Source organism: Ahaetulla prasina, chromosome 12 (genome assembly GCF_028640845.1).
Source record: "Ahaetulla prasina isolate Xishuangbanna chromosome 12, ASM2864084v1, whole genome shotgun sequence".
In the NCBI taxonomy this organism is placed as follows: Eukaryota; Metazoa; Chordata; class Lepidosauria; order Squamata; family Colubridae; genus Ahaetulla; species Ahaetulla prasina.
In genome coordinates this window covers 3,627,670-3,647,517 of record NC_080550.1, presented here as the reverse complement: position 1 = coordinate 3,647,517, position 19,848 = coordinate 3,627,670, and the positions used below count along the sequence as shown (strand labels likewise).

The 19,848-nt window shown below is 42.5% G+C and overlaps 1 protein-coding gene across 1 annotated transcript in view; it reads left to right on the top strand.

Moving 5' to 3' along the window:
• The window catches only part of CDH13 (cadherin 13), a 567,998-nt gene that overhangs the window by 527,750 nt on the left and 20,400 nt on the right, over window positions 1–19,848 (top strand). Inside the window, exon 11 of the mRNA XM_058155303.1 lies at window positions 4,612–4,754. Within this exon, the coding sequence (XP_058011286.1) occupies window positions 4,612–4,754 (143 nt within the window). The remainder of the gene's footprint in view (window positions 1–4,611; window positions 4,755–19,848) is intronic.

Genomic DNA, 19,848 nt, shown 5'->3' with positions numbered 1-19,848 from the left:
TTCCAAACATGGCCAAAATACAGGGTTATTTTTCAGGCCAATTCCACTTGGATTTTGAAACGAATCTGCATTTACAAGCTCGGCCTCAGGTAGATAAATGTAAAGGAGAGTCCCATTCTGTGTCAAAAGGTTTTTGAGACCTGGAGACCAGGACAGGGGGAGGGGGAGGGAATGCTTAAAGCTACATAACATAAAACACAGACTTCAGAGGATAATTAGAACTGCAGAAAAAATAATTGCTACCAACCTGCCTTCCATTAAGGACCTGTATACTGCACGAATCAAGAAGAGGGCCGTGAAAATATTTGCAGATCCCTCGCATCCTGGACATAAACTGTTTCAACTCCTACCCTCAAAACGACACTATAGAGCACTGCACACCAGAACAACTAGACACAAGAACAGTTTTTTCCCGAAGGCCATCACTCTGCTAAACAAATAATTCCCTCAACACTGTCAGACTATTTACTGAATCTGCACTACTATTAATCTTCTCATAGTTCCCATCACCAATCTCTTTCCACTTGTGACTGTATGACTATAACTTGTTGCTGGCAATCCTTATGATTTATATTGATATATTGACCATCAATTGTGTTGTAAATGTTGTACCTTGATGAACGTATCTTTTCTTTTATGTACACTGAGAGCATATGCACCAAGACAAATTCCTTGTGTGTCCAATCACACTTGGCCAATAAAGAATTCTATTCTATTCCTATTCCTATAACACCACTAGGTAAGGCACCTACCTACCTACCTACCTACCTTTCTACCTACCTATCTATCAATCTATCTATCTTTCTATCTAGTGGGTTGTCCTTTCCTGGGTGTCCCTTAATAGAGTCTGAACAACTCTAAGTAGTTCTCAACTTACAACCACAACTGATGTCAAAATTTCTGTTGCTAAGTGAGGCAGTTGTTAAATGAGTTTTGCCTCATTGCACGACCTTTCTTCCCACAGTTGTTAAGGGAATCAGTGAAGTTGTTAAGTTAGTAACATGGTTGTTAAGTGAATCCGGCTTCCTCATTGACTTCACCTGTCAGACGGTCACAAAAAGGCATCATGTGATCCAGGACATTGCAGTTATCGTAAATACATGACAATTCGGACAAGTGTCTGAATTTTGATCTCACGGCCATGGGGATGCTGCGATGGTCGTTAAGTGTGAAAAGCTGTCGTAAGTCACTTTTTTCAGGGCGGTTGTAACTTCGAATGGTCCCTAATGGAGCAGCTGTAAATTGAGAACTATCTGTATCTGTCTGGAATGTTTCAGTATCTGGTATTCCAATGAATACAAGTTGGGTTGATCGGCTAAATAAGTCTTGCCAACTCAATAATTCTACATTCCCGTAGACAAAATAAGAGATGAGATAGGAATTAACACACTCATTTTGCTTTCTCTTGTGGTAGATGTATAAATCCTGTTAGGTCTTGCAGCTTTTGGTTCCTCTAAATTGCCCAGTTCTCTTTCACATGAAATTTAACATTGTTCTTAGTGGATTTAAGCCAATTTGAATATATTCATTCTACAACTGAGAACTAACCCTGGTTCCCAGAAAGGTATGCCATATGTGTATAGATTTGGAAAGTAGAGAAGTCTACAAACAGAGGGGTCGACATCTGCTTGAATCACCCGCAAACACATCTTCTAAATCAGGATCCTATGTTGCTTTGATTTTATTTTTCATATATATTTATTTTTTATTCTTTGGGCAATCGAAACTCGTATTTGCATATTAAAAGAATCTCAGCGAGGAACAATCGCCTTAGTTAAGGGGTATTATGCACTTACAATGGGTAAAATTTGAGAGAAGATTTAATTTGGGGGGAAAGAGAAATGATGCTCTGTGTCAAATTACGTGTTGTGTAATTTATCTTCGACGCACAATCGGAACAGATTGGCGAGAAATGCCCATTTCTCCAAGGTACTGCCATTTGTGAATGTAGAAGCACTGGTTAATCTTTCCCAATTGTTCTGCAGAGCTGAGTGTTGTGTGTGTGTGTGTGTGTGTGTGAAGGGGGGGAATTGTATGTGTGAAGTACCTGCACACGCATATGTCGCACACACAAGCATATTATTTGGGATCAATGGGACATTCTTCACCCTGCAATGAGTTCAGCTACCTTGTCTCCTAGTTTGATGGGCATCTTTGTTTCAGAATTATCCTTTTTAAAGGAATAATGGAGCGGCGTGAAATAATTAGACGCACTGTTGTTGTCGCGCAGTGTATTCATCACTGTGGATCATAAGATGCTGCTGCGGATCTGGGTTTTGATGGTTATGAAAAACAGGCCCAGGCGGAGCTGATCGACTGTATCATTTGCTAATCACAACAGCTTGTTCTTTGTTCCTTTCTAATCATTCTTGATGGTGCCAATAGCACTATTGTCATTTGGTGTGAATGAGGTGCTTTGGGGGATGTGATGCTTTGTTTGTACAGTCACAAACATCTATGTGACATCACTGACAAGGTATCTGCCTTTGTTCAACAAAGAGGCCTCTTTTAAGTCAAGATCTAAGATAGCATTCCTCAATCTTAGGAAGTCTAAGATGTATGGACTTCAACTCCCCAGAATTCCCAGCTGGGGAATTCTAAGTTGTTGAAGTCCACACATCTTAAGAGTTTTCAGAGTTGAGAAACATGGATCTAATGAGCACAGCACAGAATCTCGAGTGGGAAGGTAGCATTTAGAAATTTGAGCTGAGACCCAACGTCGCGTCCATCTTTTCCCTCCCGAGATGTGGATGTGTAGATCCCTGTCACCGTTGGCTAGTGCTTGCCTAAAAACATACGGAAATTTAAGAATCTGGATGAAAAGAAGGAGTTGCTTTCAAGGAAGTAAAAATATTCTTGCGATATCTTCTTCCCATCCTTTCTCCACTTTCCCACTTTCTCCTGTCTTTAAAGAATATGTGTAGTTTATGTCATGTATTCTCAAGGATTGAGATTGCAGCTAGCTAGCTAGATAATAGATAGATAGATAGATAGATAGATAGATAGATAGATAGATAGATAGATAGATAGATAGACAGATAGAATGATAGATAGATAGATAGATGATAGATAGATAGATAGATAGATAGATAGATAGATAGATAGATAGATAGATAGATAGATAGATAGATAGATAGATAGATGATAGATAGATAGATAGATAGATAGATAGATAGATAGATAGATAGATGATAGATAGATAGATAGATAGATGATAGATAGATACCAAGACAAATATTATGAATAGTATGACCACAACTGGGACATTGTTGTTAAGTGAGTTGTGTCCAATTTTATGGTCATTTTTGCTGTTGTTGTTAAGTGATGATGTTACTTTGTTGGGTTGTAAAATGTCTGCAAGAAAACAACCAGCCCCAAAAAACACCAAGGACCCCACAGTCCTCCTCCTCCACAAACTCTACTCCCTTCTAGCACTGATGATGTTCCATACTTGGGTAATGAAACATCTACAAGAAAACAACCATTAGGAGATAACCCCACAGTCCTTATCTTCCTCTTCCTCTCTGCAAACCCCACCCTCTTCCAGCACTGATGATGTTACCTAGTTGAGTGATGAAATGTCTGCCAAAAAACGGTTGAGCTCAGGGAGCATCAAAGATCCCACAGTCCTCCTCCTTCTCTGCCCCACAAATCCAGGGCTGGGATTCAGCCGGTTCAGACCAGTTCGGGTGAACCGGTAGTTACGGCCAGTGGCTGGGCCCTATCCTGTCCTATATTTCCTTCTTTCTGGCTCAGCTGATTCATGCAACACAGCTGATTTCCGTGCCTCAGCTGTTCCACTTGCCAGGGCTTCCTTAGAAGGTAAGCAGCTGAGCTTCAAATTGCTGTATTTTGAATGCTGCATGCAAGAGCGTTAGGTGCGCGCGCTCACAGAACCGGTTGTTAAACCGGTCGCAGCCCACCACTTGCACAAATCCCACTGCCTTCTAGCACAGGTGATGTTCTCTAGTTGGGTCATGGAATGTAGGCTTAGAAAACTTGGAACTCATTCGCCTTCGACAAGACCTAAGCTTAACTCACAGAATCATCTATTGTAATGTCCTTCCAGTTAAAGACTACTTCAGCTTTAATTGCAATAATACTAGAGCAACTAATAGATTTAAACTTAATGTCAACCGCTTTAATCTAGATTGCAGAAAATATGACTTCTGTAACAGAATCATCAGTGCTTGGAACACTTTACCTGACTCTGTGGTCTCTTCCCATAATCCTAAAAGTTTTATCCAAAAACTTTCTACTATTGACCTCACCCAATTCCTAAGAGGACCATAAGGGGCGTGCATAAGTGCACAAACGTGCCTACCGTTCCTGTCCTATTGTTTTTCTTTTCTTTTTTCTATATATATGCTTATACCTCCTTATATTTACCCATATATGTTTATATACTATATAATCTTTTGTATGATTCCTACATATATTGTTGTGACAAAATAAATAAATAAATAAATAAATAAATAAATAAATAAATAAATAAATAAATAAATAAATAAATAAATAAATAAATAAATAAATAAATAAATAAATTCAACCCTGAGCCACAAAGATTCTCTTCAATTGATATCATTGATTATGCTCTGTTCATTTTGGCAGATTCTCCACCGACAGAGATCCAGCAGACTGGTTGGAAATTAACCCTACGAATGGAACTATTCGCACCAAGGGCATGCTTGATCGTGAATCCCCTTCCGTCCTCAACAATGTCTACACAGCATCCTTTTTGGCAATAGACAGTGGTGAGTAGTAGCCAATGGCATGGGCGCTTTGCTCCTCTTCCTTACCGCCAGAAGCAAAGAATATTCACAGCTTTCTCTGAGAAGAGCTTTTCTGCCTTGTGGTACCTTCCACGTTTGTTGGATTTTGGTACTATGAATTCCTAGGTAGCAGAGGCTTAGAAGCCTCCCAAAGAGCATCCAGCTCGTCCCTGTAGGAAGAAGAGTCTTCCTGGGTAGTGCTCTGCTCTTATTGTAAAGGTAAAGGTTCCCCTCACACATATGTGCTGGTCGTTCCTGACTCTAGGGGGTGGTGCTCATTTCCATTTCAAAGCCAAAGAGCCAGTGCTATCCAAAGACGTCTCTGTGGTCATGTGGCTGGCATGACTCAATGCCAAAGGCGCACAGAACGCTGTTACCTTCCCACCAAAGATGGTCCCTATTTTTTCTACTTGCATTTTTTTTTTTACGTGCTTTCGAATTGCTAGGTTGGCAGAAGCTGGGACAAGTAACGGGAACTCACCCCGTTATGTAGTGCTAGGGATTCGAACCGCTGAACTGCCGACCTTTTGATCGACGAGCTCAGCGTCTTAGCCACTGAGCCATGCTCTTCTTGTAGTCAAGTTCTAATAAATCATTAGATGAACTGAGATGATGATCTCCTACAAAATCCTGCATTACGAAGAGCAGCGAAGGAAAGAATTCAATACGAATAGTAAGGTGAAGGTAAAGGTAACCTTTAGCTTTATGAAAAGTAGGCAACGAATTTCATATTTTGTAGAACCTCTGTGATTGACAATAGCTACAACTAGAAGGGTTCAAAAGGTACAGAAACCTACAAGGCACCTTTACCTTGGTTAATTCATGTTTAGCCCTAATGTCATTTGGTTCTTGTTCAATTCTTTTTTTTTTATAAACCTAGCCATCATGTGTTAAACCAGCCAGTTGTAGTTTATTCAAGAAACTATGGACAAACCTTGATTTAAGCCAATGCGTAGACTCAGTTTGATAACCTGGTTGCTATTATTATCATGATAAACTATTGGCAAAAGACCCTAAGAGTAGCTTTCCATGTTTGAAGAGGGGTCTTGTTCAATCCTAGAGAAATTGGATGCTGCATACGGGACCTCCTGCATTTGAAGGAGATGGTCTTTCATTGATCCATGAATTATTTTCTTTCGTTTAAAGATTTCATCCCAATTGTAAAATCATCTTCCTAGTAAGAAATCAAAGCCTTAATTCTATTTTCATCCATGGGGTTAGGATTAATTTTGTTACCCTCTCTGCAAATATCTGAACTGATTATTAAACTCTTGGCACCACTATACAAATAACTCACCTTCAATCTTCCAGATTCTTCTCTTTAACACGTAGCAGAGAATAAGATCCCAATTAAAAACCCCTAGTTAAAAAGCAATCTCTTTAACGTATTACGCAGATTAGAGCTCCTTCTGTTGCCCATCGTCTAAATTAGAAGGATGCTATGAAAACTCATTGCAAGCAACTGTTTTGTAGCATGTTAAAAATAAAGATGGAGAGAATGGAGGGAAACGTTGAATTTATACCGCACAGCTGAAAGGCGCAAAATAAATAAGAGCTTTGTATGTAGTGTTCGAAAAGCTAATATGCTTACATGCTTCTCGGAGATGCAGCTGGTTCAGCTGCAACGATGAATTGTAAAAATGTTCTTTTTAAGAGGGTAATTTTATTTCTTTCCTCCGGTTTCTGCACGGGGAATGTTTGCAAGGGTTTGACAAGAACATGGCTTTAAAATGCAAAATAGGGAATGAGGTCCCCTTTTGCTGCTGCGGTTTATTTGGCTACTCGTAAATCTATTTCTCTCTTGAAAAGCGGCTTTTGCAGGAAAGTCTGTTTTCCATACACACAAACACACCCTCGTTCCTTTCATCCCGTGTTCCTGTGGGTTTCGATAATGCGTCCTCCATATAGTATGCCTGTTTACTCTAATCGGATTAGAAGGATAAATTTATTACTGGAAAGCAATACATATAATGCTTGTATTACTAAGAAGTGGAAATTTCAGGTATTCAGGGAAACTTGTAGTTCGTAGCCCAACTCTATGATCTCCAAATTCATTGGATTTCGGTTTCCATGGTAAAATCTCCAGCCACTATGATGTATCCCAATATCCCAGACATTGATTCAAGAACTAATCGCTTTGATTTTGTGTGTTTTTCCCCCTGGTGGGAGCGGTCTATCAGGGCAACCTGGTCTACTCAATTATGGGACGGAGCATACTGCTTCTGTTTTCACCTTTCAGCCCCGATCCAGGAGCCTTCGCAGGCAGTCGCTTTTGTGACAAACTATTTTTGTGTTAAATTTATCTTTTGCCGATAAAGAAATAAAGGGAAACTAATATCGATCTAAAAGAGACGCTGTGGCTCAGTGGCTAAGACGCTGAGCTTGTCGATCGAAAGGTCGGCAGTTCAGCGGTTTGAATCCCTAGTGCTGCGTAATGGAGAGAGCTCCTGTTTCTGGTCCCAACTTCTGCCAACCTAGCAGTTCAAAAGCACATTAAAAAAATGCAAGTAGAAAAATAGGGACCACCTTTGGTGGGAAGGTAACAGCGTTCTGTGTACCTTTGCCATTTATTCATGCTGGCCACATGACCATGGAGACGTCTTCAGACAACGCTGGCTCTTTGGCTTTGAAACGGAGATGAGCACCGTCCCCTAGAGTTGGGAATGACTAGCACATATGTGTAAGGGGAACCTTTACCTTACCTTAGTATAGATCTATTTCAAGCTATTTAGTTCTCATCAGCTAGTCGTACCGTTCTGGGATTCAAACCCGGGCTACTTACTTATTAGGTAGATGTATTAGCCTCTAAGCCACAGGTTCTCCTCACTTTGTTGGCTATACCAGGGGAGAGATTAAGTGTTTTTTCTCCAGTGGGACCGGTCTATCAGGGCAACCTGGTCTACCCATATGGGACTGAGCACACACACGCTTTGGTGTCACTTAGGTTTTGTGAGCAGGCCAAAGCAATTCCCTACATATCAGGCTAGCTGGGGAATTCTGGGAGTTGAAGTCCACACATCTTATACTTGCCAAGGTGAGAAACACTGGTATAAGATCAGTACAAGTCTCTTTTAAATAGGCTGGCTTTGGTCCTTCTGCTTAGCCCATCTCTGTCTAACCAGAAGGTCCCCATGGCCAGACGGCCACATTTTTAATTATCTGCCATGCTGTAGAAATGCATGTGGTCCACCTGTTGCAGTATTACTGATGATAATTCAGCTGGATGGTGGGCTCAGAGCAAGCTTCCAAAGATCCCTTCAAACATGGAACTGAAAAGGACATGCCAAATGATATTTATATTTCTGGGAGATTGTCCTTGAGAGATAAACAAAGTTGGTTATTCTTTGATCTGCTCCTTCTTTCCTTCTTGGTTAAACGGGTAACCCTCCATGAACCGGCTGAAGGCCCAAGCAAAGGAGCTTACATAAAACATAAGGGATTGTTGCTGTGCTATCCATCTTTTTTTTTTCTTAAATCTAAAAATAAAGCGTAGAGACGGATGCATTTTTTAAAAATTCATCATGATTGAGTAGACACAATGTGATGTGCTGTTTGGTTGTCAACCCTTTTCTGAATGCATGCAGGTGGTGGTGGGTGGGTAGGGGGACATACTCCAAGCTCAAACCATCTTCTGACAATCGTCTGCCATCATTCTCCATCAGGGAGGGACCTTGTCGGTCTCTGCAATTTTATCTGCTCTACGAGAGTGGTGATATACACCCTGTCAGGGACGAACAACCGAGTGTCAGCTACTTAATTCAAGTTACAGCTTGTACTCTATAAAATAATTACAGTGTAATACATTAAATTAGATTTCATTGACATCTGGAGCAAACTGATGTCCTGTAAAAAGTTCACTCAGCCTTCAAAATATGACGAAGCCAAGATCTATCCTGGTGTCTTTCAGCTGCTCCCTCTGCTGTGTTGCTGGGATTCAGTTGGAAAGCGGTGGATATAATTTCATGGCTAACTCCATGTGCTAATGTGATAAAATTGATTCCACAAGACTTTTCCCAACCCATCCAACACTAATGCTTAATTTTCTAAAGATTATCAATGTTCCCGCTGGGCCACAGAATGCACATGATGTTAAATTAAGCTGCGGTTGGAAAGCTGGCCAAACCTGATGGGAAAGTGGCTGGAACTGAGGTATCTTCTACTGGATGTCAGACTTCACCCCAGGCATGGTGATAAATCTGTATTCTCCAGATACTCAACCGCATTCAAGAACTTGCTTACAGCAGAAGCGCACAAGCGCAACACAGCTGGATAAGTTGCTCTATTGAGCACATGACAGGAGTGATCTGTGTGCAGATGTTGTGCCTCCTGCAGAGGCCAGGAATCAAATCCTGTTTATGAGCCCATTCCAGCCTTTAAACTCAAGACCTCTTTCACTCAACATTTTTGACTCAGTAAAAAATTGACTACTCTTCTCCTGATCTTGAGAATAGGAGGTATCTACAGTACTCAGTGTTGACATAATGAGTGTGCCAGACTCAGATGTTTTCATCTCAGCTACAACCCTTTGCTGGTGGAAACAACTGACATCACGAATAAATAAAACCAAGATGAAACATTGGCTTGTTAATGCTTATTACTATGCTTATTGCTATGACTACTACTTTTAAATAGCAATAGCACTTAGACTTATATATTGCTTTCCGGTGCTTTTCAGCCCTTTCTAAATGGTTTACAGAGTTAGCCTTTTGCCCCCAATAATCTGGGTCCTCATTTTACTAACCTCAGAAGGATGGAAGGCTGAGTCAATCTTGAGCTGGTGAGGATCGAACTTCTGGCAGGGGGCAGTGTCAGCCTGAAATACTGCATTCTAACCACTGTACCACCATGGCTCTTAATGTAACCTAACACTGTACAGTAAAGCTGCCAGACTATTTGCTTTTTCAAATTTATGGTCTTTTGCTTAAGATATTTGGCATGCTGACAGACAGTGCCATGAATTTAAGTTCAATCCCGGTTAAATAGCCTAGTTCACATGGACCTCCAGATGTTTGCTGAACAGCCATTCCCATTATCCTTCACCAACGAAGGTGCTATTGGGTATGATTGGGATGTGTGGATCAACAACATCTAAAGGACCATCAGTTAGAAATCACAGATTTCTTCACTGGCTTGAAGCCAACCTCCAGGCGTTCACAGAAGAACATTTGCTCATGTCTAACATGTCAAAGTTGGAACCTATGTCTAACCCAAGAGTGGTGACGTTTAATGGCTTCCACAGGCTCTTGCTACTGATGAAAAGCTTCACCTTTGAAAGTGTCTTATTTTATGAAACTGCAATGTTGTCTTTGTCAGTACAACCCACCTTGTTCCACCTGCTGACATCACAAGAAAGAGCTGGCCAATTGTTTGTTATCATTTTCTGGATGTGTGAGGATCCAGATGGAGCAGGAAACATCTAAGAAGAAAACCATTCCATTTCCCCAAGTGGTCGATTCCTAAATCCTAAATTCCTCCCAACATTGCACCCCAAAATCACTTCCCATTTCCACCATTCATTTTTGAAAAATCACATTACCCAAAACTAAACTTTTTGCCATGAAATATCAGCATCCTTGAAGGAGCCGGAGAGGGTAAGCGGTGGAACCGTGTGCAGTTGAGCCACTAGCTCTGAACACCCAAAATGTCGAACTATATAAATTTTTTTCCAAAGCCCCTACCATTATTAAATAATAATCCATGTTGTCTTCCTTCATTGAGGTTGTACAAGCAGGGATTTTAGAAATGCACCTGCCATTCCCGAACGCTCCAACCCTTTTTGGGAATAGCCTTGGCTCTTGAAAATCGCACTTCTTAATTTCATAAATAATAAAATACGACCTTTCCTGTGGAGAGAAGCTGCCTCTCCCCCCTCTCCCCCCACTTCCTAAATGGATGTCCTAATTCGCTTTGCATTCTTTGGCTTTCTCCAAAGGTCAAGGGCTTTTGGTGGGGTACTTTGATTTTTATTCTAGTTTATCGAGGGCCAATATAGACACACAGGCTATCTAATCCTATAAACCAAAACGAAATGCTGTGAAGAATTCTGCAAAGCGGTGTAAACCCGTGGAAGTGGATCAAGCCATGTTTTGTTTTGTTTTCAGGGAATTGGCTAAAAGCTAAAGAGCCAGCAGCAAAAATCTATAAGAAGGTTAGGGGGTTTCGGGCGGTTGAATGGAAAATTTTCTTAAGTCAACTGCAGGGAATTGGTTTGGCCTGGTTTTCTTCTTCCTAAGATAAGCATGGAATAGAAGGGACCTTCAGACAAATGCTCCACACTGGCTGGCTGGCTGGCTTCCTTTTTATTTACATCTTACGACTTACAGCCATTCATTTAATGACCGTTTGAAGTTATAAACTCAGGGTTCCGACCAGTTCCCTAACGCAATTAAGAGTTGCAAGCCATCTGGCAATAAAAATCCAGTCTTTTATTAGGAGCACCATGTCAGCATTACTGTTGTGGTCCGCCAGCAGCCTGCGGAGCTGGCAGCGGAGTCCGACAGTGAAGAGGCTGAGGAAGAACATGGCCCAGTCCTGGAGGCTGGGGAAGGCCCCGATGAGGGTTCTGCGTCAGAGGCAGAGATAGGGCCAGAGCTATCTGGGAGTGATGTGTGGACTCCGGACCCTCCAGAGGCTGATAGTAGTGAGAAAGAGGAACAGGAGGAGCCTGTTCCTAGTGCATACATGAGAAGAGCTGCCAGAAAGCAAGAGCAGCTAAAGCAAAGAGGACAACTTGGGAGTAGGGCCAAGAGATGATTGGCCCCTCCCATAAGGCTTAAAAGACCAGCAACGGCTCTTGGGCTCTTTGTCGGAAAACAACATTGATAGACTTGCTTCTTGTCTTGCTGCGTTTATTTCTTGTCGGCGCCTTCTGCTTCTGAACTTTTGCCAAGAAAAGCCTTTGGCAGTTTGTCTAATTAGACCAAGGTTGGTGATAAGACTGAGCAATTGTATTATGAAGAATTTGTTTTGATTTAGTTTGGACTATGCTGAGAATGAGTTAATTCTCAGCTGTTCTAATAAAGTCTTGTTTGTTTTTGAACCGATTGCGTTTAAAACTACCTACCTTGGGCCTGGGTCACAACAATTACCTAGGTGAAGCCAAGTCTGACTTCACCTCCTTTGTGCCTTCCTTCTGGCCCTGTTTCCCCTGCCCCCCCCCAAAGTGTGTCACCCGGTCACATTCTCCAATGAGGTAATTTTGCGGGTTGTAGAAGTCACTTCCCTCCAGGCATTGTTGGTATCCACAAAGATGGCCTTGACTTGCTCAGCCAGAATGCATCTTGTTATGACTGAGGATTAAATTCCTTGCTACAGCTGCGAGGTGCGATTTCCCATCCCCCCGCTTATGGCAACTCGGGAGCAGACCAGGGAAGCTTCACGAGTTGAACAAAGAGACTTATGGCCTTTTTTCATGCTTACGACTGTTGCAGCATCCCCAAAGTCACGTGGTGAAAATTTGGGGGTCTGGCAACTGGTTCATATTTATGATGGTTGCAGTACCCAGGGGTCGTGTGATCCATTTTTGCGACCTTCTGATCAGCAAAGTCAATTGGAAAAGCTGGTTTCCCTTAACACCCGTGTTACCAAGATAATAATGAGAATGATTCACATAACAACTGTGGTAGGAAAGGTCATAAAATGGGGGGAAACTAACAACAGTCTTGCTTAACAACAGAACTGTTGGGCTCAGTTGTGGTTGTATATTGAGGACTACCTATAGTTGGTGAATCCTGATCTCATAAAATTGTCCTGCTTGGTATTTATTATTGCTAAAAAAGATCAAATTAGCTGATTAATTCAAGTACATTTTTTGAATATACAATTCTGTCTATATGTGTGTGTGTGTGTGTGTGTGTGTGTGTGTGTGTGTGTGTGTGTGTGTAGAGAGAGAGAATAATGGACTAAAATGCTTTAAAAATAGATTCTGAGGTCATAAATCTTTGTCTCCCTTTTTGATGTCAGGCAAATTAATAGGGGAAAAATGGGCTGTACTACGAAGTCAGATCAAGTAAAATGAAAATTGTCTAAGAGTTCAGTTAAAAACGATCTTGCCATATGCCTTAACCTGTTTATAGACATCATGATGCCTGAAATTAAATTATCGCAGATTGATTCCACCTAAAACACATGGTTTGGAAAAGAAATTGGGTAATTAGTAGCCATAGCAACCCAATTAAGTTCTTTTACACTCTTTATTTTAATTGCTATATTAATTGAAGAGAGAAAAATAAATGGAATATCCATCCTTTACGTATCACGTTAAGGTTTAGTCAAAATATAAATTGCAGGGAAAATATTGCTTAAATTAATCACTATAAGCTGCAGATCCAGAGAGAAAAAATAATTTTGCAACAATCTGGGTTTGAGATGGATGCCGCCCATTTACAACTCTGAGATAAGAGCCTGGCATTTTGAAATACAAATTACTCAAATGTAGAAACAGATTGTGATTTTAACGAGCAGCTTGGTCTTTTCTAAAGTTTAGAATAAAAGATTTGTTGACAAGAGGGGACAGAAAAAGAAAGAGTTACCTGGCTTAGTTTTATGGGCATGTTTCGACGAAGTCTCATTCGTCATCTTCAGGCTTCAGCTTCGTGCTTCTGGGAGCAATGTGTGATTGCAGCTGTTTCTTCCTTTTGACCCAATCAGTTCAAACCCCCACTAGCAGTTAAAAAGGAAGAAACAGCTGCAATCACACATTGCTCCCAGAAGCACGGCTGAAGCCTGAAGATGACGAAGAGACTTCGTCAACGTCGTCAAGACTTCAATTTTACGTGGGAGAAAACCCGAATAACCAAAGACCTACATACAAACACCGAAAACCTCAGAAAACATATATATATATATATATATATATATATATATATATATATATATATATATATATATATATATATATAGGTCTTTGGTTGTTGGGTTTTCTCCCGTGTAAAATTGGAAGTGTCTTGGCGGCGTTCGTGAAGTCTCATTCGTCATCTTCAGGCTTCAGCTTCGTGCTTCTGGGAGCAATGTGTGATCGCAGCTGTTTCTTCCTTTTAACTGCTAGTGGGGTTTGAACTGATTGGGTGGGAGCTTGGCTGTGCTCTGATTGGATGGGGTTTTCTGTGCTCTGATTGGCTGGGGTGTGTCCTGTGTTGGTGGGGGCTTGGTTGTGCTCAGTCTAGTCTGTGCTACAGGGGGATTTGAGCTGGTGAGCTGCATAGCTGTTGTTTGGCTTTGTGGTCGTGCTACATCTTCATAGTGGGTGTCAGTCTGCTGCATGTATGGATTGGAGGGGTTTGAAATGGCTAATGTTGCAGCTGCGGTCTGGCTTCTGGTCCTTGGTCGTGCTTCATGATCAGTGTGGGTTTGGGGCTGTTTTCTGGGTGGATGTGGTGGTGACATCCTGTGTGGACCTTGAGTGTGGGTCTGGTGTCATTCCTCGTGTTAGGGACTCGTTTGTCAATAAGGCGGGTTTCCAAATGGCTGGTAGGCGGAGGTGTCATCTCGTTTGTTCATGGTGTGTGGGCGTTTTTGTATCTCAATGGCTTCTCTGATGATTCTGCTGTAAAAATGTTCAGTTCTGGCGAGAGTTCTGGTCTTTTTAAAGTCAGTATCATGTCCTGTGACTTTGAAGTGTTGGACCACGGAAGAAGTTAGTTCCTCTTTTTGAATGAGTTCTTGTGTTCTTCAATCGTGCACTTATTCTTCTGTTGGTTTGTCCAATGTATGTGGTGGGGCAGGCGGTGCATGGGATTTCATATACTCCTTGATTTTCTAACTCAATTTTGTCTTTGGGGTTTCTTAGGATGGTGGATATTTTCTGTTTGTGCAGAATGCTGTCTTGATGTTGTGTTTGTGGAGGATCTTGCTGATTCTGTCTGTGGTGCCTTTTATATATGGGAGGAGGGCTGTGCCGTTTTCTCGTTCTCTGTCTTGGATTTTAGTGGGGGGTTCTTTTTGGATTAGCTTGGTAATCTTATTTCTTTGGAATCCATTGGATGTTAGTACGTTAGTGAGAGTGTCTAGTTCGGGTTTTAGGTGTTGTTCATCAGCTAAGCATTTTGTTCTGGAGATGAGTGTCTTGGCTACGGAGTTGATCTGTGCTGGGTGGTGGTGTGAGTGCGTGCAGATAGCGGTTTGTGTGTGTTTTCTTCTGGTAGATGGTGTGTCCTAGGGAGCCATTGGGTTTCTGTAGACTAAGACATCCAGGAAGGGAAGTTGGTTATTAACTTCTGTTTCCATGGTGAACTGTATTTTGGGGTGTAGGCTATTGAGGTGTGTGAGGAAGTTTTCAAGTTTTTCTTTCCCGTGTGGCCAGATTATGAAGGTGTCGTCTACATATCTGAGCCAGAGTTTGGGTTTGTGATCAGATTTTTCTAGAGCTTGGGTTTCAAAGTGTTCCATGTAGAGATTGGCAATGACAGGTGAGAGGGGTGATCCCATGGGTGCTCCTTCTATTTGTTTGTATTTTTGTCCATTATAGATGAAGTATGTGTTGGATAGGCAGTGGTTGGTCAGAACCCCCCCAAGCACATCCTAGATCTGACCAACCACTGCCTATCCAACACATACTTCATCTATAATGGACAAAAATACAAACAAATAGAAGGAGCACCCATGGGATCACCCCTCTCACCTGTCATTGCCAATCTCTACATGGAACACTTTGAAACCCAAGCTCTAGAAAAATCTGATCACAAACCCAAACTCTGGCTCAGATATGTAGACGACACCTTCATAATCTGGCCACACGGGAAAGAAAAACTTGAAAACTTCCTCACACACCTCAATAGCCTACACCCCAAAATACAGTTCACCATGGAAACAGAAGTTAATAACCAACTTCCCTTCCTGGATGTCTTAGTCTACAGAAAACCCAATGGCTCCCTAGGACACACCATCTACCAGAAGAAAACACACACAAACCGCTATCTGCACGCACTCTCACACCACCACCCAGCACAGATCAACTCCGTAGCCAAGACACTCATCCTCAGAACAAAATGCTTAGCTGATGAACAACACCTAAAACCCGAACTAGACACTCTCACTAACGTACTAACATCCAATGGATTCCAAAGAAATAAGATTACCAAGCTAATCCAAAAAGAACCCCCCACTAAAATCCAAGACAGAGAACAAGAAAACGGCACAGCCCTCCTCCCATATATAAAAGGCACCACAGACAGAATCAGCAAGATCCTCCACAAACACAACATCAAGACAGCATTCTGCACAAACAGAAAAATATCCACCATCCTAAGAAACCCCAAAGACAAAATTGAGTTAGAAAATCAAGGAGTATATGAAATCCCATGCACCGCCTGCCCCACCACATACATTGGACAAACCAACAGAAGAATAAGTGCGCATTGAAGAACACAAGAACTCATTCAAAAAGAGGAACCAACTTCTTCCTGGTCCAACACTTTAAAGTCACAGGACATGATATTGACTTTAAAAGACCAGAACTATCGCCAAAACTGAACACTTTAACAACAGAATAATCAGAGAAGCCATTGAGATAGAAAACGCCCACACAGCATGAACAAGCGAGATGACACCTCCGCCTACCAGCCATTTGGAAACCCGCCTTATTGACAAACGAGTCCCTAACACGAGGAATGACACCAGACCCACACTCACAAGGTCCACACAGGATGTCACCACCACATCCACCCAGAAAGCAGACCCAAACCCACACTGATCATGAAGCACGACCAAGGACCAGAAGCCAGACCGCAGCTGCAACATTAGCCATTTCAAACCCTCCAATCCATTCATGCAGCAGACTGACACCCACTATGAAGATGTAGCACGACCACAAAGCCAAACAACAGCTATGCAGCTCACCAGCTCAAATCCCCTGCAGCACAGACTAGACTGAGCACAACCAAGCCCCCACCAACACAGGACACACCCCAGCCAATCAGAGCACAGAAAACCCCATCCAATCAGAGCACAGCCAAGCCCCCACCCAATCAGTTCAAACCCCACTAGCAGTTAAAAGGAAGAAACAGCTGCGATCACACATTGCTCCCAGAAGCACGAAGCTGAAGCCTGAAGATGACGAATGAGACTTCGTCGAAACGTCGCCAAGACACTTCCAATTTTACGGGAGAAAACCCGAACAACCAAAGACCTATATATATATATATATATATATATATATATATATATATATATATATATATATATATATATATATATATATATATATCAATCATTTTCACTGAATTGTCAGTGAAATGCAGAGATGTTCGTATACTTTAGAATGTGGCATCAACTTTTAAACCAGACAAGGATCAAGAATTGATAAGCTCATGAATAGGTCTATACTGTAGGTCAGCTTCCAGCTAACCCAACTGTGAAGGATCTCACCATTTTCCTACAGTTTGCATGAAATGAAGGACTAGGAGTGATATGATAGCAGTGTTCCAATATCTAAGGGGCTGCCACGTAGAAGGGCACCAACCTATACTCCAAAGAACCTGAAGGGAGGACAAGAGGCAATGAGTGGAGAGAAACAACCTAGAACTAAGGAGAAATTTCCTGACAATTAGAACAATGAATCAGTGGAAAGACTTTGCCTCCAGAAGTTGTGGGTGCTGGAAGTTTTCAAGAAGAAATTGGACGACCAATTTGTCTGAAATGGTATAGGGCCGTGATGTCAAACATATGGAACACATGCCGGAAGTGGCACGCAAAGCCATTTCTCTGGGCATGCCAGCTGTCGCTCGTTGCTCTTCTGGGTTCTTGCGCGCACATGCAACAGCTGGTCTTTGTGCACTTGGGAGCACTGGAAACTGAAAGAGCAGCTCCCTGGTGCGCATGCACGCGCTGGGAAGCTAAGCTTCCAGTTTCTGGTGTGTGCAATGCTTGCCGGCCAGCTGGTCTTCGCATGCACACGACTGCCAGAAACAGGAAGACCAGGTAACCACTGCACATACACATGCTGGAAACCGGAAACTCAGCTTCCCAGAGCATGCATGTGCACCAGGGATCTGCCCTTCCTGTTTCTGGTGCTCCCTCGCATGCGTGCGTGCACTCCCGTTTCGGCAGTCGGTGCTGAAAAGGTCCACCAACACTGGTATAGGGTCTCCTACATGAGCAGGGTGCCCCTTTGGGACATCAGCAGGTAAGAGAAACAAATATCGAGTCGTGATGTAAACCTATCAATTTGGCCTCTTTCATTCTCCATACCATCCGATGCCTTCTACTGTTTCTGGATTGTCTCAAAAGAAACGAGCGTGTCTGCCAATGGCCACTTTTGTTGTTAGTTGCAAATTCATGTCCGACCATCACGACCCCATGGACAACATTCCTCCAGGCCTTCCTGTCCTCTGCCATCCTCTGGAGTCCATTTAATCTCACGCCGACTGCTTCAGTGACTCCATCCAGCCACCTCGTTCTCTGCTGTCCCCTTCTTCTTTTGCCCTCAGTTGTTCCCAGCATTAGGCTCTTCTCCTGTGAGTCCTTCCTTCTCATTAGGTGGCCAAAGTATTTCAGTTTCATCTTCAGGATCTGGCCTTCTAAAGAGCAGTCAGGGTTGATCTCCTCTAGGACTGACTGGTTGGATCACCTTGCAGTCCACTACTGACATTATAAAAAAAAACCCAAAACCCTGTTCTGTCCCCCCTCGCCTCAGTCCGAGCAATGACTTAATTAGCTCGCAACTATCAGCTTCTGGCAGCAAACTAGCAAGCGTCTGCCAAGTGTCTCTCTTATCTCTCTTGATGCCGATGAGTCAACCAGGAACAAACAGTACTTTAGCTCTAGTTAAGCAGTTGATTTGCTTGCCACGAAGTGGTATAGCAGTCCTTGCTGCTTTTATATCCTGTGGGGTGTGGCTCCATGACTCAGCACTTCCTAGGCCTGCCCCACCCCTGCTTCTGTTGTTCCTGCCTCTCCTGCCTACGAAACCTAGGGTCCAGCCAGGCCTGATTGCCATCAGCCGGGTCTGGAGGCGTGGCCTGGGGGGGAAGAGTCAGGGGACGGAGGCCTCATTATCTCCTCCACCTGGCCTGCCTCTGGCTCCTGGAGCTGAGCCAGGGAAGCCGGTGCTCCTGAGGTAAGTCCTGATGGCCCTTCCCCCTCACTTTCCGAGTCACTTTCTGGCAGGGGGCCCGGCTCGGGGGGCGCAGACACAACAAACCCAAAACCCAGAGCATCAACCATGTAGGTGCAGACAACCATCACACTTGAGTTTCTCTAACAAGCCAGTATTGATTCTTCAGTAGGGTGACAGCCCTCCCTTCCTTGAGGAGATAAGGCACTGGCTCCATGCAATCTTTCCTTTTGTCAATTTGATTAATCTGTTGTCTATGTACTCAACAAATCCTCTTGGGAAAGGGTGGGGGGGCTGCTATTGAGCCCTTCTATTTTTATACCCTGGGAAGAGATGAATAATATGACTCTGAAGGCTTCTCCAGGGGGGTCAATTGAGCCTTGACGGGGGTCTTTTTATTTCTGGCTTTCTCTTTCAGCGTTTTTTTTTTCTTCTACATTTAAAGTTGTTAACCAGTTTCAGCTTACAACCTTGACATTTGCTTGTTTTTCTTTTGAAATCCCAGTGTATGGCGTGTAATTGGTTATAAATAATAGACGTGTATAAATAATACAGAGTCGCTCCATCGGGCAAGAGGCAATTTTCCGTCCCTCTTTGTGTTGGTAGTAGCTGAGAGATGCTTAAAGCACGGGCAAAGGGAGACCAAATTAAAACTGCATTAACCAGAGAGCCAGTGTGTTCCCGTTTCCAAACACCGCCAGTTCTTAATTTTGAAAGAGCAGAGAGAGAGAGAGAGAGAGAGAAAAGTCAGAAAAACAGTGACTTACTAGAAGAGGATGATTGGCAAATAATGTACTCCAGTGTGGGGTTTTAATTAAGAATCCCCAAACCTGACTTAGCGGCTCATATTTCAAGTATTCCGTTGGCCTTTCATCCATTCCTCCTTCCTGACTCAGCTTAATAATATATTAAAAAAAGAAAGAAAGAAAAGAATAGAAAAAAAGAACGCATATGGCCTTTTGAAAATTCAATTAGTTTAGCTTTTACTGAATAATAATTTCCATTTTTATTAATCAGGATGCAGCC